This window comes from Carya illinoinensis, chromosome 4 (assembly GCF_018687715.1).
Source record: "Carya illinoinensis cultivar Pawnee chromosome 4, C.illinoinensisPawnee_v1, whole genome shotgun sequence".
NCBI lineage: Eukaryota > Viridiplantae > Streptophyta > Magnoliopsida > Fagales > Juglandaceae > Carya > Carya illinoinensis.
In genome coordinates this window covers 27350425-27371801 of record NC_056755.1, presented here as the reverse complement: position 1 = coordinate 27371801, position 21377 = coordinate 27350425, and the positions used below count along the sequence as shown (strand labels likewise).

At 36.5% G+C, this 21377-nt stretch overlaps 2 protein-coding genes, 1 non-coding gene and 1 pseudogene across 6 annotated transcripts; 2 read left to right on the top strand and 2 right to left on the bottom strand.

Annotated features, from left to right (window-relative positions):
- Positions 1–645: 645 nt before the first annotated feature.
- LOC122307194 lies at positions 646–4044 on the bottom strand (annotated as a pseudogene).
- Positions 4045–5047: 1003 nt separating this feature from the next.
- LOC122308599 lies at positions 5048–5151 on the top strand. Its single transcript, XR_006242119.1, has one exon. It is a non-coding gene; the product is annotated as a small nucleolar RNA R71 (small nucleolar RNA).
- Positions 5152–12709: 7558 nt separating this feature from the next.
- LOC122306383 lies at positions 12710–14551 on the top strand. The gene is made up of 4 exons (XM_043118812.1): positions 12710–13229; positions 13286–13468; positions 13512–13570; positions 13739–14551. The coding sequence occupies exons 1-4, from the start codon at positions 12710–12712 to the stop codon at positions 14549–14551; spliced, it is 1575 nt and encodes a 524-aa protein (XP_042974746.1).
- Positions 14552–15819: 1268 nt separating this feature from the next.
- LOC122307675 (reticulon-like protein B8) lies at positions 15820–20990 on the bottom strand. Of its 4 annotated transcripts, none has more exons than XM_043120706.1 (7): positions 20831–20954; positions 20375–20434; positions 19358–19548; positions 19096–19276; positions 18869–19016; positions 17242–17311; positions 15820–16170 (listed from the first exon to the last, which is right to left on the bottom strand). In XM_043120706.1, exons 3-7 carry the CDS (start codon positions 19536–19538, stop codon positions 16004–16006), a joined length of 747 nt encoding a protein of 248 aa, XP_042976640.1. In that variant the 5' UTR covers positions 19539–19548; positions 20375–20434; positions 20831–20954; the 3' UTR covers positions 15820–16003. The 4 variants fall into 4 exon arrangements, with proteins under 4 accessions (XP_042976640.1, XP_042976641.1, XP_042976639.1 ...); XM_043120707.1 differs by having other exon boundaries at positions 20392–20434; XM_043120705.1 differs by lacking the exon at positions 20375–20434 and having other exon boundaries at positions 20831–20990.
- Positions 20991–21377: the final 387 nt, after the last annotated feature.

Here is a 21377-nt window from a genome sequence, read left to right as displayed (position 1 = left end):
TTTTCAACAGAAAACCCTCCCCCCAACTAAATGTGACATTGTCCTCAATGTTCAGCAATTGAATGTTCGATGATGTATGCTATACAGGTATGAATTGGAGCAAGTTAAACACTGTAGAACATATATTGAGACGAAAATGATTAAACAGAGAGGAAAGAATTCACCTGAGATATTCGAACGCACATAAGGAGTAGATTTCTGTCAAAGTTAAAAACACAAAAAGTAAAAGAAAGAAAAACAAAACAAACAAATACGGTATATACAATGAGAAATCAGAAATTAATTCTGATAAGTAGGATCCTCCAGAGTAGTGGACTCAACCTCTGGAGTGAAATCATCCAAAAATGGTTTCAACCTTTGTCCATTAACTTTAAAAACATTACCATTCTCTGGATTTTCTATTTCAACAGCCCCAAAAGGATAAACAGTTTTTACAACAAAGGGGCCGATCCATCGGGATCGAAGCTTGCCAGGAAACAAATGAAGCCTTGAATTATACAACAAAACTTTTTGGGAAGGTTCAAAAGATTTTCGAAAAATATTTTTGTCATGAAAAATTTTCATTCTCTCCTTGGCAATGCGAGAGTTTTCGTAAGCTTCATTCTTGATTTCTTCCAACTCATTAAGCTGAAACTTACGAAGAGAGCAAGCTTTATCTACATCAAAATTAAATTGCTTGATTGCCCAATAAGTCTTGTGTTCCAATTCCACAGGTAAGTGACATGCCTTTCCAAAAATGAGTCGATATGAGGACATACCAATCGGGGTTTTAAAAGCAGTACGGTATGCCCAAAGTGCGTCGGTTAGTCATAAAGACGAATCTTTGCGACTTGGGTTAACCGTCTTTTCTAAAAATTTTTTGATCTCCCGATTAGATACCTCAACTTGGCCACTTGTTTGTGGATGTTAAGGGGTAGCAACCTTATGAGTAATACCATATTTTCGCATTAAGGCCTCGAAAGGCTTATTACAAAAATGTTTAACCCCATCACTGATAATGGCTCGAGGTGTTCCAAACCTTGATAAAATATTTTCTTTCAAAAATTTCAGTACCACTTTGTGATCATTGTTTTTGCATGGAACAGCTTCAATTCATTTGGACACATAATCCACAGCTACCAAAATGTAGAGATTGCCAAAAGAAACTGGGAAGGGTCCCATGAAGTCGATGCCCCAACAATCAAATATTTCAACAACCAAAATTAGATTTAATGGCATCATACTCCGGCGGGTAATACCTCCCAACTTTTGACAACGCTCACAAGTTTTACAAAATTCATGGGTGTCCTTGAAAATGGTAGGCCAATAGAAACCACATTGCAAAATTTTAAAAGCAGTTTTCTTTCCAGAAAAATGGCCACCACATGCCCCAGAGTGATAAAAAGATATCACACTTTGAAATTCGTTATTGGGAACACATCGTCTAATTATCTAATCTGGGCAATACTTGAATAGATATGGATCATCCCAAAAGAATTTTCTTACCTCCACAAAAAATTTCATCTTATCTTGTTGTGTCCAAATGTGAGGAATTTCACCTGTAGCAAGAAAATTAGCAATGTCAGCGTACCATGGCACTTGAGATATACCAAAAAGTTGCTCATTTGGAAATGTGTCTTTAATAGGAACTGTCTCTATGGAATCTGAAAGAACAAGTCTAGACAGATGATCAGCAACAACATTCTCAACTCCTTTTTTATCTTTGATTATCAGATCAAATTCTTGCAGCAAAAGGATCCATCTAAGCAACCTGGGCTTTGCATCTTTTTTCGCTAAAAGGTACTTTAACGCAGCATGATCAGTAAAGATGAAAATTTGAGATCCGATCAAATAAGAGCGAAATTTGTCAAGTGCAAAAATTACTGCAAGTAGCTCTTTTTCAGTTGTTGAATAATTCATTTGAGCACTGTTTAAAGTTCTACTTGCATAATAAATAACACAAGGCTTTTTGTCCTTACGTTGGCCCAACACAGCTCCAACAGCATAATCACTAGCATCACACATAATTTCAAATGGTAAATTCCAATCAGGTGATCGCATAATTGGGGCTGAAATCAACTTACCTTTTAGCTTTGTAAAAGCTAACTCACAATCATCAGTCCACATAAAAGAATTTTCCTTTGACAATAAATTGCACAAAGGTCTAGAAATTGTGCTGAAGCCTTTGATGAACCTCCTGTAAAAACCTGCATAACCTAGAAAAGATCTGATATCCCTGATGTTCTTTGGGATGGGCAATTTAGAAATTAATTCAATTTTGGCCTTGTCCACTTCAAAACCTTGAGAAGAAACAATGTGACCAAGAACAATCCCTTAAGTGACCATAAAATGACACTTCTCCCAGTTTAAAATCAAATTCTTTTCTTTGCATCTAATCAGCACTCTTTCTAAATGAGTCAAACATTCATCAAATGAATCACCAAAAATATAAAAATCATCCATGAATATTTCAACGAAACGCTCTACCATGTCACTGAATATACTCATCATGCATCGTTGAAATGTAGCAGGAGCATTACAGAGTCCAAATGGCATCCTTCGATATGCAAAGGTACCAAATGGACATGTAAAAGTGGTTTTTTCTTGATCTTCAGGAGCAATCTCAATTTGGTTATATCCAGAATAACCATCTAGGAAGCAATAGAATTTATGGCCCGCTACACGTTCAATGATTTGATCCATGAATGGTAGGGGAAAATGATCCTTTCTGGTGGCAGAATTCAGTTTTCTGTAGTCAATGCACACACGCCAACCAGTAGTAACTCTAGTTGGGATCAATTCATTATCAGCATTCTTAACTACAGTCACAACAGATTTCTTGGGTACCACCTGCGTGGGACTAACCCATTTGCTGTCAGAAATAGGGTAAATGATCCCTACATCCAGAAGTTTTAACACCTCTGCTCTGACAACCTCTTTCATGTTGGGGTTCAGTCTACGCTGCATTTCTCTAGAGGGTTTAGAATTGTCCTCTAGATAAATCCTGTGGGTACAAATCAAAAGACATCAACCTTTGATATCAGCTATGGTCCATCCTATTGCCTCTTTGTGTTCAATGAGAACACCAATCAATTTGCTCTCCTGAATTTCATCCAATTTTGATGAAATGACCACTGGTAATGTCTCCGCTTGACCTAAAAATGCATATTTGAGATCAGCAGGTAGAGGTTTCAAGTCGAGTTTTGGTGTTTGCACACTTGAAGGGAGAGACACGACGTCATGAGGCGGTAATTCCTCAAAACGTGTTCTCCATTTATCAGTGTCCATTATAGGAGTAGATTCTAGCAAAAAATTCATAGATGCAAGTATAGAATCATCATCAAAATTTTCACCATGAACCAAACAAGCCTCAAGTGGGTCAGAAAAACTTGACAAATCAAATTTATTTTGAACAAGAGTTTGGATCAGATTTACTTCATGAACATCATCATCATCACCAGGTTGTTTACAAATATTGAAAATATTCAACTCCAAAGTCATGTTGCCAAAAGATATTATCATCACACCACTCCTACAATTTATTAAAGCATTTGAGGTCGCAAGGAACGGCCTACCCAAAATTTTAGGAATTTGAGTGCAAACATCAAAGACAGGTTCTCTGTCCAAAACAATGAAATCCACTGGGAAATAAAATTTGCCTACTTGAACTAGCACATCCTCAACTATCCCTCTCGGTATTTTAATTGAACGGTCAGCAAGTTGGAGTGTTATCTTGGTGGGTTTAAGTTCACCAAGACCCAACTGCTCATATACCGAGTAGGGTAGGAGGTTAACACTAGCTCAAAGGTCAAGTAAAGCTTTTTCAATTTTAAAATTTCCAATCATGCAGGAAATTGTTGGACAACCCGGGTCTTTGTACTTAGGAAGAGAATTGTTCTGGAGGATGGCGCTTACCTGCTCAGTGAGAAAAGCCTTCTTCTGCACCTTCATCGTACGCTTCACTGTGCACAAATCTTTCAAAAATTTAGCATACGATGGAATTTGTTTGATTGCATCCAACAAAGGAATGTTGATTTTTACCTGTTTGAAAATTTCAAGAATATCAGCATTTTGAACCAACTTGTGAGAATGTTGCAATCTTTGGGGAAATGGAGCAGGTATTGGGGCTTTCACAGGTATATCTAATTCAACCTTCTCAAGTTCACCATCACTCTTGGAATTTAAAGAGTTGTTGGTCTCATCAACTTTCGTTGTTGAAATACTCTTATCAATTATTTTTCCACTGCGTAAAGTGGTGATGGACTTGGCATGTTTAAATTTTGAATCAGAGGGATTTGAATTTCTTACCTCAAATTTACCTCTGGGATTCGGCTGAGGTTGAGCAGGAAACTTACCCTTCTCTTGAGCATGCAATGCAGAGGTCAAGTTGCTAATAGAACTTCTCATCTCAGTAATGGCCTGCATTATCTGAGTGTTGATATTTGCTTGTCCCTGCATAAAAGCCTATAATGTTTCCTCAAGGGTTTTCTTATGTGGAGGCACATAAGGACTAGAAGAAGATGGCCCTTGAGGATTTTGATTTGAATTGGACTCATTCCTCCAACTAAAATTGGGGTGATTTCTCCATCCAGGATTATACGTTTTCGAATAAGGAGAAGAAAATGTATAGGAAGTCATGACATTTGCTTGTTCGTGCAACACCTCTTTAAAAGCAGGGATTGTTGGACAATCCTGAGTTAGGTGTCCACTAATCTCACAAATGCCACAATTTTCTTCTTCTTTTTCACTGGCCTTAATCGGATTTACCTTCCTAACCTCCATGGCTTCGACTTTTCTTGTCAGACTTGCTATCCTAGCATTCACATCATTATTTCCTTTAAGAACATACATACCTTCTTGAGACATGGCACCGAGTTTGGGCTTATTTGACCGATCAGAACGATCTGTGTTATCCCAAGATTGGGCATTTTCAGCTAACTGGTCAAAATAGTCCCAAGCGTCATCAGGATCTTTATTTAGAAAATCATCGTTACACATCATTTCTACAAACTGACGCATTTGAGATGTTAAACCTTCATAGAAGAAACTAATGGTGCGCCAAGTCTCATAGCCATGATGTGGGCAAGTTAGCAACAATTCTTTAAAACGTTCCCAACATTGAAAAAATGTTTCATTTTCCTTTTGAGAAAAATTCATAATATTTCTGCGAAGAGTGTTGGTCCTATGAGTAGGAAAAAACTTTTTTAGAAATTCTCTTTGCATTTCTTGCCATGTGCCAATAGATCTTGGTCTCAAGGGGTTCAACCAATTTTTAGCTTTTTCTTTCAAAGAGAATGGAATTAACTTTAATCTAACAACATCATCATTGATAGTTTGGTTTTGTAAAGTTGCACAAACTTCTTCAAATTCTTTTAGATGCAAATAAGGACTTTCTGAATCTAAGCCATGAAACTTGGGAAGTAATTGGATTACTCCCGGTTTTAAATCAAAATTTCCCATATTCGTAGGAAAAATCATGCAAGATGGAGTACTTGTCCTTATAGGCTGCAAATATTCGCGCAAAGTTCTCATTGGCGGATTATTTTGTGCCTCTTCATTTTCTTGTTCGTCATGAACACTACGATTGTCAGCCATGGTATTAGAATGAGAATTTTTAGAATCACCTGACAAAGTATCAACCAATTCTTTTAAAACAATTTCCTCTCTTCTCAATCTACCCGTTTTTTATCACGTTGCCACGAGATCATTCATCATAGAGGATTGAGCACATTCAAAAAGTAAAAACAAAATGCAAAACAAGTAAGAAAGTAAAAGAAAAAAAATTTTGGAACGAGATTACCAAATGGTATGAATATGGAAGCAATGTTACATGCTCTGTTTTCCGTAAAAAATCGTACATGCAAAAAGAATATGAAAAACAATTAGCAAAAGATTACTAAAAAAAAATTTTTTTTCTTTTCTTAAAAACAATTATCACACGTTGCAATCCCCGGCAACGGCGCCAAAAACTTGTTGCGCCTAAATTCTGACTCAAATTAATGAACCAAAAATTTAGTGCAGTTTTGCCTGCAAGTATACAGGTGTTGTAGTATCTTACAGGATCGAATCCACAGGGATTGACTTTTGTGATAAAGAAAATAAATTCAGACAATGAAACCAAATTACTAAAAGAAACGTGCAATCAAATGAAGATTGATAAAATAACTGAATCAAACTAAAATGATAAAATGAATTGATATGGAAAAAGACTAAGGTTTCGAGGATCCGTTTAATAATTTATGATATTGTTTCCGATCGATTTACTTCAATTAAACTAGAATAATGATTCAGTTTGATTGGAAGATTTAACATTTAAGATCAAGAAAAATAGTTGCTTATGATTGAGCGTGAACGATTGATGATTAAAATATTTACAAATCTATTTGAATACCACAGGGATTCCTCAAGCATTCACTGTATTCGGAAATCACAATGAATCAAGACGAGTATATAGATAATCAAAATATCCAATAATAAAATCTTTCAATCGATCAAGCTCGCAAAATAGATTTTATGTGGATTCGGAAACAATATTTAAATCATTAAACTTCATATCTAACCTTAGTATGAAAATTTAGCCAAACATATTTATTACAAATACTATAGAAATCATATAAGTATTCTCCATTAAATAACTAACACAAGAAATATTAAGCAATAACTTAGAAACAACAAAATCTGAAATCCAATTGATACAGAGGAATAAATCAGAGATTGAATTCCATCCGTCTCTTCTAAATGAAAATGAATCAATACAAGAGCTTTACGCCACAAGTAAAAAAAAAAACATCCACTCCGAATGAAAAGCAAGGAAACGGAAACAGCACAACACCTCCCTTTCTTCCACTCACAAGTCCCCTACTCTATTCAATTCCAACACATGAATTTATTCCAACCAATAAAAACTAAGAAACCAACTTGCTCTCCCACTCTTCAATAATAAACTCCAGCTCATGCACCGACTCTTTCAAGAGAATAAACCCACCGACTGCCTTTTTTCACTTCCAGCACAACACAACACTTCAAACATCCCCACCCAACTTCCTTCCATTCATAAAAAAAGAAAATGAACTGCAGAAAAATAAAATTCCTCCACCGAGTAATTCCCTTCCACGTACATTAATCCCACACCATAGACTTCCACGTCCATACTCTCTCATTGTCTCTCAACTATCAAGCAAAATAAACCTCACCTGACCGACACCTCTCTCAACCCCATTTAATCATGCACCGACCCTCCTTTTAACTGTAATTCTCTCAATATCTCTCCACGTACCCCTCTCTTCTCACAATTCCAACCACGTACATTACACCTCAACTCTCCTACATTTTTCTCTCAACTCTTGCATCCACCGACTGGTTCTCTTCTCTCCCTCTCTACTCATGACCGACTCTAATCCCCCACCGACTCACACTTGGTTGAAAACTCTACACCGACACAACCTTTTCTCTCTTCTCTCAATTCCAACCACGTAACCTCTCTATGTCCTTCTTTGGAAAATTAATCCTAGCCTTCCACGTCTCACTCTCCCTCTCTCCAATTCCATCAACTCCCCACGTAACCCTTTCACTCTACACCCACCAATTGCTACCCTTCCTCTTTTACGTCCAGCAATATATTTATATATTAAGTCGGCACCAAACTTCCCCCAACCACAATTCACTTCAGCCGACTTCTCTTGTTGAATATGGCACTCTACTTCAAGCACGGCACTTCTCTTATCTCTTCTCTTCACAAGTCAAGCACGGCATTTCTTTTCTTCATCCAGCACTCCAGCCGATGTCTCTTATCTCTTCTCTTCACCTTTTCAATTTCTGCAGTCCAGCCACACACACACACACACACACACACACACACATATATATATCTTTAGATGGCTGCCTCAAGTTGGTGCTGCCCTTCCTCCAAGTCAAGTAATGCACGGCATCTATCTACTCCACTCAAATTAACCAGCTGAATTCCATCTTCAATTCACACTTGGTTGAAAACTCAAGCATGTCTTCACACTTCAAACGGCTTCTCTTCCAATCCATCACAGGTTCCTTACCTTAATTTAGCTGCACCAACCGATGAAAGTCAAGCCAAACAAGCAGCTGCCCAATTACGTCCTTCCTTCTTTTCATTCCTCTCAATTAATATGCACTTTTGGTCAAAAGTTCCAACCAGATCTCATTTGAATTTTATTTAAACTGAAAATAAGAAGAAAGAAATAACACTCAAAAATAAATTAAAAGAAAAATAGATTATCAAAAACAGACTATATATGTGAGGAAATATTGTCCCATTAAATCATAATTATAAAATTAAGCATAAACATGATATCAATCAATTAAAAATCACAACTTGTATTTATGCTTAAAAATCATTTTTCCATCTAAAACCAATAATAGTGTCACGAAGAATTTAAAATACATTGGTTTTAAATAGCTAAAACATGCAATATTTCAGCTCAATCAATGAGCTATTTAAGGATAGCTCTGAGGATTCTGATATGATGGATACTGGTGCTGAGGAGCACCCTGATTAAATGACTGCTGCTGAGGTGGTGGGGACCGACCAGGCTGATCATTTCTCCATGAGAAATTTGGGTGATTCCTACACCCCGGATTATATGTGTTGGAGAAAGACTGATTATGTGCTCTATTAACCCAGTTAGCTGGTTGCATCTGCTCGGACCCACCTTCTTGAAATACTGGCATAATCGGGCAGTCTTGGGTCTTATGGTTTGAATCAGCACATATAGAACATGCCTCTACTACTTTCACAGCCTTCACTTTTTCCATTTCCATGACCTTTAGTCTTTTAGTCAATGCAGCTATTTGGGCTTGAACATCAGTGTCTTCTTTAAGCTCATATCTACCCCCTCCAAAAATAGCCCCCAGTGGTTGTGCTGCTAATGGAACTCGATTAGTACGAGTGTTCCACTGTTGTGCACTCTCAGCAAGGTAGTCAAAAAATGATAATGCTTCATCAGGTTCCTTGTTGAAGAACTCCCCATTGCACATTGTCTGAACAAACTGCTTGCATTCTGGAGTGAGACCAGTGTAAAAATAGCTCACCAACCTCCAAGATTCAAAACCATGATGTGGACAAATGTTCACCAAATCTTTAAATTTTTTCCAACTGGCCTGAAAGGTCTCATCAGGTCTCTGATTGAACTGGCTGATCTGCTCTTGCAAAAACTGAGTTCTCTGAAAAGGAAAAAAATTTTGTAAGAATTTACGCTGCATATCAGACCAACTAGAAATAGAATTAGGCCTCAAAGAATTAAACCAAATCTTCGCTTTATCCTTTAAAGAGGAAGGAAATAAACGAAGTCTAATGAATTCATCAGTAACAGCCCTAGTGATAAAAGTAGTGCAAGCCAACTCAAAATCTGTCAAGTACTGGTAAGGACTCTCAGAATCCATCTCGTGGAACTGAGGTATCACTGACATCATGCCATGCTTAATAGAGAAATTAGATGCATTTTCAGGTAAAACAATGCATGAAGGTGTAGTAGTGCGAGTGGGTTGCAAATAATCCTTAAGAGTGCATGGTGCAGGTGCAGCCATGTTTTCTGGTTCAATTCCAATTTCCTCACCTGACTCACTAATAGAAAAGACAGAAGAACTATCTATCTCCAAACTGTGTATACTACTCTCAACACTCGATGTGACTCTAAACAACCTATTTGAACTGTCCCTCACCCATGACATGAAACATCAGTTAAAGAGCATAACAAAAATAACGAGTTTAAATTTAACCTAAAATACTTTCCCCGGCAACGGCGCCAAAAGCTTGACTCACTCAAAAATGAGTAGCACTAAAACTATCCCAAGTGCAGGAGGATGTCGTGTAATAATTAGGAATAAATTCCTAGATCGTCTCCTCAGGGAAGGTTGCTTAAAAATCAAACTCGTTGAAAAAGGTGAAAAACTTCACAAAGAGAAAATAAAATGATGGTATGTGCAATGGATGGGAGAGGACACTAGTCATGGACTAGATTCATGTTTTTAGATTTTGATTGTCGGATTGGAATGTAAAGGACTAATAGATTAAACTCAGAAATTAATAAAACTAAATTAAGAATTAAACTAAATTAGGAAGTAATTGACAAAACATGCACTGAAAATTGAAAAGCCCCAAAATCAATGTTCTAGGGTTCATCATTGTATTCAAATCACAAATTCTCAAATTAAACCACAGTAATTGTAATAACTATTAAAATGAAATCTTAACGAAACGATAAAAATAAATAACATGAATTAAATGAATAACAAATAAATTACTCAAACGTCTAAATCAAAATTTTCCAAAATAATTCAGAAACTCAAAACTGAAATGAAATAGCAAGTAGGGAATTGAAAAGCTCAAGCCAATTGAATGGAGATGAAGATTCGAAGCGGTGGAGGAGGCTGAGCTGCAGTGGCAATTGGACCCCTCAAGGAGTTCTTCAATATGCTGCAGTGTGAGCGAATGATCCAGTAAAAATTGTGTAGCTGCGTGAATGATTGATTGTATGAATCCTCCTCTCTGAATCTGAATGAAAATCAATGGAAAAAAATGAATTCTCAGTGTTTCTCTACTCAAAACCGAGTTTTCCCAGCCAAAGGTCGGCCATAAGATGTAAAAAATCATTTATATACTCTGACGGCGGAATAAACCCTGATCTATAAAATACGATATTCGCTCGAGCGGAGTGTCGAGCGAACATCGAGCATTCGACTTTGCCTAAGTTCGCTCGAGCAGCTTGTCGAGCGAACATCAAGCGTTCGACTCTACCTAAGTTCGCTCGAGCGGCCAAATGCCTCCGCTCGAGCAATCTCTTTTCCTGCAACTCACTCGAGCCCACTGTTGAGCGGAAGTCGAGCGTTTGAATCTGTCTGACTTCGCTCGAGCGGCCAAAAGCCGCCGCTCGAGCGATATGTACCATAAACCATATTAATCAACAGTTGATAAAATTAGAGTAGAAATTCATGCTTTTAATCAATTAAAATCACAATTTTGATTTATTCATTTTTTCATATAAAACCAATGATAAAGTAATGAAAGAATTAATATATATTGGTTCCAAAAGCATTAAAAATGCAATAATTCAATTCAATCAGCTAGGTGTTCAGATCACAAACCGATGCTTTTAACTGTGATAGGGCAGGTGGTTGGAGGAGGAGAAGAAGTTACTTGTTCAGATTTGAGGCCAGTTGGATAAAAGAGGAAGAATGTGGGAGGTTAGTTGAAAAAGTATGGGTACGGAAAAAACAAACAGGGGAGCCTATGAAAGAAAAACAAAGTTTGTTACAAGTATGTGGTGGGGTTTTGGTGAGAGGTTTTAAAAATAAAGAGAAGGAAAGAGGTAAAAATATTGAGAAACTTTCTATAAAAATAAAAGAGATGCAAGAGGTAGAAGGGCTAGAAAATGTTACAGAAATTAAAAGATTACAGCAGGAGGTGGGAAGGCTTTTGGAGCAGGAAGATATGAAGTGGAGACAAAGGGCAAAGAGGAATTGGTACAGCCAAAGTGACAAGAACACCAAGTTTTTCCATGCATGTGCCAGTCAAAGGAAGAGGAAAAATAAAATTACATCTGTGCTAGATTCCCAATCAATACTAAGAGAAGAAGATGTAGAAATAGCTGAGGCTTTTAGATGCAATTTTTCTGAAGTTTACAAATCTGAAGATCCTTCAAGAAGTGTGATGGAGAAGTGTGTGGAGTCAATAGAGGAAAGGGTTACGGGTGGAATGAGGGATGAGTTGGAAAGATGCTTCACCAGGGAGGAAGTGGAGTTTGCATTGAAACAAATGGGGCCATATAAATCCCCTGGTCCTGATGGATTTAGTGCGTGTTTTTACCAATCTTTCTGGTGTATTGTAGGGAAGGAGGTTTGTGATGCAGTCTTAAATTTTTTAAATGGGGGGAAGCTGGAGAAGTCCTTGAATCATACTTATGTGGCTTTAATTCCAAAAATTTCAGATCCAAAGAAGGTGGGGAACTTTAGGCCGATAAGTTTGTGCAATGTTTTGTATAAATTGATCGCTAAGACTATGGCAAATAGGCTGAAGAAGGTGCTGCAGAATATTGTTTCAAAAAATCAGAGTGCCTTTATTCTAGATAGGCTGATTTCAGATAACATTATTGCAGCTTATGAGACATTGCATTTGATGAAGACAAGGCTGAAAGGGAGAGTAGGTAGCATGGCTCTAAAATTGGATATTTCCAAAGCTTACGACAGAGTGGAATGGCCTTTCTTGAAGTGTGTAATGGAGAAATTGGGTTTTGGGGCCAGATGGGTTAACATGATAATGGACTGTGTTTCTTCAGTTTCATATGTTGTTCTAGTTAATGGCGAGCCAGGGCAAGTGATTCATCCTACAAGAGGGCTTAGGCAAGAGGATTGACTATCCCCCTACCTGTTTATACTATGGGCTAAGGGTTTGAGTTCATTAATAAATGGGGCTGCTAAAAGGGGGGAGATAAAGGGTGTAGCGGTGGCAAGGGGAGGAATGAAACTCACACACTTGCTATTTGCTGATGATTGCATTATTTTTTGAAGGGCGTGTTGGGAAGAATGGCAGAAAATTAATAGGATCTTGAAGTTGTATGAGGAAGCATCAAGCCAAAGTCTTAACAAGCAAAAAACTTCTATTATGTTCAGCTCAAATGGAAGTAGAGTGGAATGGGACAGAATTGTAAATGATTTGGGAGCTAGGGTGCAGAACAATTGTGAAAAGTATTTAGGTTTACCTACAATGGTAGGTAGATCAAAGTACAATACCTTTCGAGGTATAAAAGACAGAGTCTGGCTTAAGATTAGTAACTGGAAGAATCAATTTCGTATGCCAGTAGGGAAGGAAATCCTGCTGAAAGCAGTGATTCAGGCGATCCTAACTTACCATATGAGTGTGTTTCTGTTACCAAAAAGGTTGTGTATGGAACTTGCTGGTCTTATGTCTAAGTTTTGGTGGGGGCATAAAGAAAATGATAAGAAAATAAAGTGGATGAGCTGGGGGAAGATGGGGGTGTCGAAATTTAATGGTGGCTTGGGTTTCAGAGAGCTGGAGAGTTTCAACAAAGCTCTTCTAGCTAAACAAGTTTGGAGAATTCTAATTAATCCTAGTTCAATTGTTGCAAGGGTGCTAAAAGATAAGTATTTCAAAAGAACTAGTGTTTTGAATGCAAAATTAGGAATTTATCCCTCGATGATTTGGAGAAGCCTTAGAAGTTCTATTGAGCTCTTGAAGGGTGGATTAGTTTGGAGAGTGGGAGATGGTAAAACAATAAAAGTTTGGGGGATAAGTGGATTCCTATACATTCATCTTACAAAGTTCAGTCTCCAGCAAGAATTCTAGAACCAGATGCAAGGGTGGATCAGTTGTTAGAAGATGGGAAGTGGAAGTCTGAATTGGTTAAGGAGATCTTTAAAGAGGAAGAAGCAGAAATAATTCTCATCATTCCTATAAATCAATCAAATATGGTTGATAAACAAATCTGGACTCCTTCGAAGAAAGGTCTGTATACGGTAAAATCAGCTTATCATTTTGAAATGTGCAGAAAGAGATCAGAAAGTGGGGAATCTTCACACGGTTGTGGTGAGATCAAGGGGTGGAAGGGTATTTGGCAAATGAATGTCCTGGTGGTTGTAAAAATGTTTATATGGAAAGCTATAAATAACTATTTTCCAACCAAGTGGAACTTATATAAGAGAAAAGTAACTGAAAATCCTCTTTGTCCCTCCCATCTGTGTTAAAAGTGAAGAAATTGTTTGCCATGTCTTATAGAATTGTCCAGCTGCGGTGGATGTATGGGCAGAGGTGAACAGTCCTGTTCAAAAATGGCCGATGGGTGAGGTAGATTTGGGACAATTATGGAATAGGGTGGTAGACAAATGTAGTGAGGAGGAAGTGGTGTTAATAGCAACTGTTATGCGCAACATATGGCTGAGGAGAAATTCTTTTGTTTTTGAAGAGTTTTTTTCTAGCCTAGATGTAATCTTGAACAAAGCTAAGGCTAGTATAGAAGCATATCAGGAGGCTCAAAGTAAACCTGTTAAGGCTATTGAGCAGATTCAGGTACATAGAGAGAAGGTTAGATGGAAGGCTCCTAGGGAGGGGTTGGTGAAGATCAACTGGGATGCTGCCTATGATTTAAAAAGTAAGAGGATGGGAATAGAGGTGGTCATTCGGGATGCAAAAGGGGAAGTGCTGGTCTCTCTGTGCAAAACAAGTTTTCATTCAGTGTCTGTTGCTGCAGCCGAAGTAGTTGCTTTGTGGCGTGCTCTGATACTCAGTACAGAGCTGAATATTGGGAAGGCTATCTTTGAGGGGAAGGCTTTTAGTATTATTCAAGCTGTGTGTAGCAGTGAGGAAAGATTGGAATGGCATGGTCAGAGATTAGGAGATATCAGAGAGTTACTAAGAAGAAGACCCTTGTGGAGGGTGATACATACATATAGAGAAGGAAATTTAGTAGCTGATTTTTTAGCAAAATTTGCTTTGAATATAGATGATGAGAAAGTATGGATAGAAGATGGCCCAAGTGGCTATGAAAGTCTTATTCTAGGGGATAAGTCATGTAATTTGAAACCATTATGAGGAATATAATGGATACAGGTTTATGATTTCAAAAATAAAAAATATACTAGCAGGCCCCATGGGTTAATTATTATAAAATAATATATTTATACTTTAATATATAGACTAAATTGACTAATAATAGTTTAATGTATTAAACATCATGCTATTTCAATATTACTACCATGTAACACAAAATTACTAATGCATAATAACACGTACAGCTAGTACCCGTAATATATATTCCAATGCTTCTTGTTATGTTTAAAATTGGCCATTTAAGTATGTATGCAAGAGTTCCTTTCAATCATGAGTGTTGGTGATATGATCTGTGTAGTGGGTTTATGATATGTGCTTGTTATATTATTTATTTTATATATGAATTTATCTTTTATTTATATTATTAATGTTATTATTTTTCATAATAATCATGTGTGTTTTGGTATAGAAGTGAGAATAAGTGGGTGAGGAAATGGGGAGCAAGTTGGTTTTTGTTGAATGGGATGAAAATGGAGCAGAGAAAGGTAGCAGAGCAAGCTGATGTCTAGAAGGCTGAAATTTGATTTATTATTGGTAAGGAGTACAAATAATTAATTATTATGCATGAGAGAATACATATTTTTGTATACATATTTTGTTGATCTCCTGTATTACTTTAGAACCCAAATTCCATTTCTGGAGCATATTAGTGTAGGAGTCAGAAACCACATTAATCTAGTGCCAAAATACGTACGTTGCAGCCAGGCATTTCCTATGCTCCTTTATGTTTTCTTTTCTAATCTTTTCATATTTGTTTCAAGCACAACTTGGAAGTTGGAACATTTGAAAGTTTGTATCATTTACTTAATTTATTTTAGTTCATTTGTTAGGATTTAGAAGTTTGTAATTTAATTTATTTGGATATATTTGAAAGTTTGTAATTTAATTTATTTGTGTGCATTCGGAACTTTGTAATTTAATGTATTTTTATTTTTAAATTTTTGAAAACATGTTAGTACTTGTTTTTAGTTGTATTTTTTGTTGTAATCAAAAGTGAATTTTTACTTTAAATTGTAATTTTTAAAACAACTGAAATTTAAAAGTCCACACAATTATTTTTAAAAAAGAAGCCTAATATGAAATTTAAAAAGAAAAAGAAAAAAAAATCAAAATCGGACTCCACTCCGACAAGAGTCAGAGTTAAAGCGGAGGATGTGCCTGTCAAAGTCGGAGATTGGCCATACCAACTCCAACTTGGTTGGTGCTCAGCCCTAGTGACTATGATCATGCAAGAGTTGGAGATGGCCATATAAATTGAAGCCCAAACATCAGCTTATTCCCTCAATTCAATAGCCTGATTTAAATCTACTCGTAAACATTGGTTTTCTTGCCCTTTTTTGGGTCTGAAACACATTTAAGTTTAATCCCCCGTCAATAAATGGGAAGGACAAGGGAAATGCACAACAGCCTAGTTATTTTACCAAATTATTCTACTCATTCTTCTTTCCCTTGAGCTTTCCCCTTAGGTATCTTGCTAAGGACACCAGCATCCAGCTTCCGATAGTTATGCTGAATTTGGTCGATGACCTGGTACACAAAGCTGTCAACTTGATCTTCATACCTCTCGTATAACACTGGCAGTGTGTGAGCAGCAACAAAACCTAAAGAAATTAAAAACTGTCAGATGATGATAAGTACCTTGCATAAATACTCAAGCTGCACTTGTATTATATAAATGAGTAATACTACATACAGTTATGAGTTGTGCAACAACCATGCACTCCTTGTGAAACATAGTGGAATCCACCATTAAAAAAAGTCAATATTTTCATACAGGTCTCATATTGACTCACTTTTCTCAAAAGGAGTCTGCGCACTCAATAACTGTAAATATTAATTTGTCAGAATGGCTTTCAAGTTCCATGTATGTTTCCCACACGAACACAGGGTACATCTTCAATGATAAACAAAAGAATGAGCCAGGAAGAATAAAGGGACATCCCACAATCTTTTTTATGGTTTGGTTGCATTTCTTTCTCTGAAAAGCGATATCCATGTCCTCATACAAGAAAATGTTAAGATATCGATCCTTACTGGCCCCTAAAATAGACACTGTTATGATACACGGAATAGACTCAATTTCATTCTTTTACATACTGCTCGTGGGGAATATCGGTCTCAGCCATCCCATATATATCAAAATCATTGATGCTTCAGTTCCAAGCAAATGAATAATACTCTGTAAAATTCTGTCCATGTGAATAAGAAGCATTTCAGGGTTGACATAATATGCGATTCTTCATTAAAGACATTTGTAAGATCCAAAATAAAATAGATTCCCAGAAAAATAGTTATAAATATATATATATATATCAATATATAATATAGGTAGATTCCCAGCAAAATAGTATTGCCCATAGATCCAGAATAGTAGACATTCCTACAGGATAATAAATTTTACCAACTCCACAGGAGAAAACTAGTTTTGATCTATATTTTGATTATGCTAAATGCAATCATGGTTTCCAACTTTCATAATACTGGGCAAAAAGTTGTCCACGACGCTGAGGAGAAAGATGAACATGCTCAGAGGTATCTCAGCTAAAGTACATCCAAAATATTGAAACTCACAAGCCATGGGTCAAATCAAACCACAGAATCCAAGCATATACGGCATCGAAGCAGAAAATGACAAAGTTAGTGACTCCACAATATAAAAGTATGAAACTCACCAACATACAGAACAGTCAGAAAATTGCACCAGCTCCCTACCACAGCAGCAAGCCACAAGCCTACTACAACCTGTGAAGATTTCATGGAAGTAAATTGCTATATCCAAAAGCAACAGGTAGGAGTCATTGGGATACAAGACACTAAAAGATATATTTTCTCCTAACACTAAAGAGCCAGTGAAAAGCTTAGCCAATAGTATAATTCATATTTATCACCCTTATTGGTGTATATCAGGCAACACAACATTTGAATATGACCTCTCAATAGACATGTTTAGATTATCATATTGAAGAAACATCGTTAGTCCATGATAAGACCGCATTCATATTAAAGGGAGGGGGTGTTTGGAAAAGTTTCCAAAACCGTTTTTGCACATGTAAAATCAAAAAGAATTTTGGGAAGTTCTGTAGAAAGGACTGGAAAGTATGAAAATTTGTTTGGTAAGTTTAGTTGAAAACTAAAATTAGAGGCTTGGTTCAAGGGGTTATATTATAGGGGATGGTTAGTCAGATTTCCTCTGGATGAAGTATTGGCATTCAGTAGGTCCCTGAATCCACAAACTTGGAAGCAACTTCAATCTCCGGCCTTGCCTCTATATGCCAAATGTCATGAAGTAGTGGATGGCTCTGATTGGAGGTGACCCCCTAATGAATATCACATATGGCAATATGTAATTAGGAACCCCTCCACATCTGCACGAGGGATGGAGTGGGGTGGGGGTGGAGAGGGCTATAGTGCCCACCCGCAAGGAGGGGCTGACAATCCTCCCCACCTTGCACAATGGAGGAGGCCCTTATTCCTCACCCTGTGCTACATGACTTTGGGTGTCCTCGCTTATCTGTGAAAGGTGTGTAAACAAGGAATGCATGCCCTTAGCCCCTCACTAAATAAATTTACCAAAACCTAAAATTTGGATGAAAAAGGAAAATAGAAGATGCACATTCATATGTAACATCAAATAGACATGATTAATTCATATTGATGTAATATGATCATACTTGACATTTCTTCTTCCACCAGTAAGTTACTAACATAACCTTGATGTAGTACTTGCAAGGGCCTTAGCAGTATCTGCTGCTTTGTCCCACTCTCACTTCTGGTTACTTCCCAGGATAATAATTAAAAAGATAGGATCAGAAAATAATGACGTGCTTTGATCAAGGACCTATGAAATTAGGGAAAATTAGAATCTATTTACATTTAGAATTATAATATATAAGTAAAATTCTAATCGAACTAGAATTATTAGATTCTTTTTAGAGTATTAATTTTTATATTCTATAATTTATTCATTCGAGTATAAATAACTAAATGTTCCATTTTATAACTATAATTACTATACAATTATTCATTTAATGATAGCTTATTATCATTTATAATAAAATTGAATTATAAGGTTTTTTACTTTTTGAGTATAACTACCAAAGATAAACAGAGACTCTATTCTCAGTCCAAATAAGAATACTATGGCTAGGGTTTTATGAAAAAAGAGAATCTAGAAATTGAAGTTACCACAAAGCTACAACGAATGATATGTTTGTGGAATGGCAGATAATGCAGGATTAGAATTAGGACTAAAAGTGATTTCTAATTTATTTTTCTGATACATCATTACAGCCAACATACCATAAGAAATTGCTTAATGTTTCCTCCATATGCAACATCCTGAAGAAAACCCAAAGCTTGATTAACCTCAGAGCTTAGTGAGGTGGCAATGTTGACAAATATCTCATTGGGTATATCAAGACGAGGGATTTTAGAATGTGACCTGCCACTATAAGGAATATGTCACCACAAACTAAAAAGAAGCTCTGAACCAAAGAGCAAAGAAGCTCGTTTTAATTCTAGATCACCTGTTGAATAAGCCTGAAGCATTTGACCAAATGAACTGAGCAAGCATACCAAGAATCAAACCAAAAAATACAAGAGTTAGAAAATGGTAATTGAGCCATTCAAAGAGCACCCAGATAGCTGTTGCACCAGTTAAAACACTTGCTGAGATCTTCTTGTTCCTCCATAACAACACATCAGCAGCTACAACATTTAGAAAACTTTAGTGAGAATGGAAGTTGTACAAATTAGAGGACCAAAATAGAATAATCAGAGTAATCAGACATTTTCCTCCCCCCAAAAGATGGTGGACAGGCTTCTGACGTCCAAACAGGCGATTGAATTGAGAACTGGCAAAATTTGTTTTCTCTTCCCCAAAAAATGACACGGATTTCTGCTTTGAACCACCTTCAGCAAGTGTTTCCACAATCCGGTCCAAGATATTCTCAGTTGTTTTCTCAGACATTGTTCCTAGGCTTCAAGAATCAACAAAGGGTATTGTCAGGAAAGGACAGTACATCAGTCTGAATGACCACCTCTTTGTGGTTTATTTCACATAATTATCAAGGTTTAATGAAAAGTTCGGGCTTCTGTACAAATTTAACATTGAAAGAGAAAATAGACCAACTAAGAACTCACAAATTTAACATTGGGCTTTTGTTGTAGTACTGAAACTATACAGTATCATAATGCTCCTATAAGAAGTGTGATGATTGCTTTTTAGTAGACCCATTTAGAAATGAAAGTTTCAAAATACAGAGTTGATACACCCCACAACATAGGAAACTTGATTAGGTATTTTTGAACATCGACACATCCGTCTCAACAATAAGGACCGGAGATTCCAATTACCAAAACTACCACTATTCCTTAAAAACGTTTAATTACTTCAAACTATTCTTGTTCTTAGCTGTTGTCGTCCTAACAGTAAGCTACCTTTGTATGCACAAGAAGCATGAGTAGTTAACTGTAGGAATATTTTTTTGATGGTTAACTGTAGGAATATTTTGAGCCACGCAGTTACATTAGCAACTTAACCAGAAAACTAATAAAAGGAATCTCATAGAGGTACATCCAGTCGAAAACAGTTCTGAAGATTGCAAGCCAGTAAAAGTTTCACACTTCTAAAACCACTACTGTAAGACCACAGCAATCACATTTCAAATCTTATAATCAAATTCAAGAGCTTTTACTACAAAGCCGCCACCAAGATTTAATGTATAAAAAATAGAAGTTAAAGCAGCAATGGGGCAACATCTAAAAGCTTAAAATGGAAGACAAAGAACAAGAAAATACAAGTACCAAGATGCACTTCGGACCTCTAATCTTGAGCACGACTATATGAGTGAACCCTCCAGGAGACTGAATTTAAACGGGACCGACATGAAATGCAAGATAGTAATAGTAAAAAGCTACTACAGAAATGAGAAATTTAAAATAAACTCACAAATGAAGCATTCAAAACGGTATTACAAGTTGAATGTAAAAAAAGCAAAACAAAATTCTACTTAGCCTTTGATTGAACCCCAATATAACAATAAACTTATAAATTTCGATTGTTCGTAACTGATATTGACAAATAAACCAGAATCAAAAGTAATAACACCAATACACCTCAAAAAACCATATCGACCCAAGATCTGTTTGAATACGCTAAAAGAACACAAAAAATCAAACATTCAGAGATAAAACATTGCAACCACGTACAAGAAAAAAAATAAAATGAATAAGAAAGCACTAAACGCTGAGAGCACAAACCAGTGCCAAAAGATAGGTCTTTCAAGGAGATTAGAGTGAGATAAAGGACCAAAATAATGGGTTTCGCTCCTTTGTTACGACAGTTTGGGTTTTGTGCACAATGGCAGACAAGCAGGAGCCGCGAGCAGTACATTGGCAAAAGTCCCGTGAGAGAACCCAATGTCAATTATTATTTGTCTGCACGTGCTGACCCATGCTGACTCGGCCAGACCTGAACGGATTATACTAATAAGGATAAGGATGAGTCTACCGAACCGATTCCAACCGATGGTCAACGATAAAGGGGCATTTCAGTTTTTTCATTTTTCTTTTTCTCAAATTTTTTTTATTATTTTTATATTTTTTTTTAAATACATAAATTTAATAATATTTACTTTCTTCATTACTAAGAAAATATTAAAATAAAAAAGAATCGGTCACAACTATCAATCCTTCATATGTTCAATAAGCATTATTCTAAGAATAATCCGCTACGAGAATTCGGATATCAAAATAAAATAATGTTATATATAATTATAAAATATGTAAATATCGTATAATTAATTTT

What these genes read in the sequence shown, in the direction of transcription:
- LOC122306383 (XM_043118812.1), top strand. Translation starts at nt 12,710, where the DNA reads ATGGTAGGTAGATCAAAGTACAATACCTTTCGAGGTATAAAAGACAGA. An exon ending in CTGGACTCCTTCGAAGAAAG is followed by an intron (nt 13,469 to 13,511) that starts GTCTGTATACGG and finishes TGAAATGTGCAG; the next exon opens with AAAGAGATCAGAAAGTGGGG. An exon ending in TGAGATCAAGGGGTGGAAGG is followed by an intron (nt 13,571 to 13,738) that starts GTATTTGGCAAA and finishes CATGTCTTATAG; the next exon opens with AATTGTCCAGCTGCGGTGGA.
- LOC122307675 (XM_043120705.1), bottom strand. Translation starts at nt 19,538, where the DNA reads ATGTCTGAGAAAACAACTGAGAATATCTTGGACCGGATTGTGGAAACA. An exon ending in TCTTTTGGGGGGAGGAAAAT is followed by an intron (nt 19,277 to 19,357) that starts GTCTGATTACTC and finishes TAAATGTTGTAG; the next exon opens with CTGCTGATGTGTTGTTATGG. An exon ending in TCTGACTGTTCTGTATGTTG is followed by an intron (nt 16,171 to 17,241) that starts GTGAGTTTCATA and finishes TAATTTCTTTAG; the next exon opens with GTTTTGTTGCTGCTCACACA.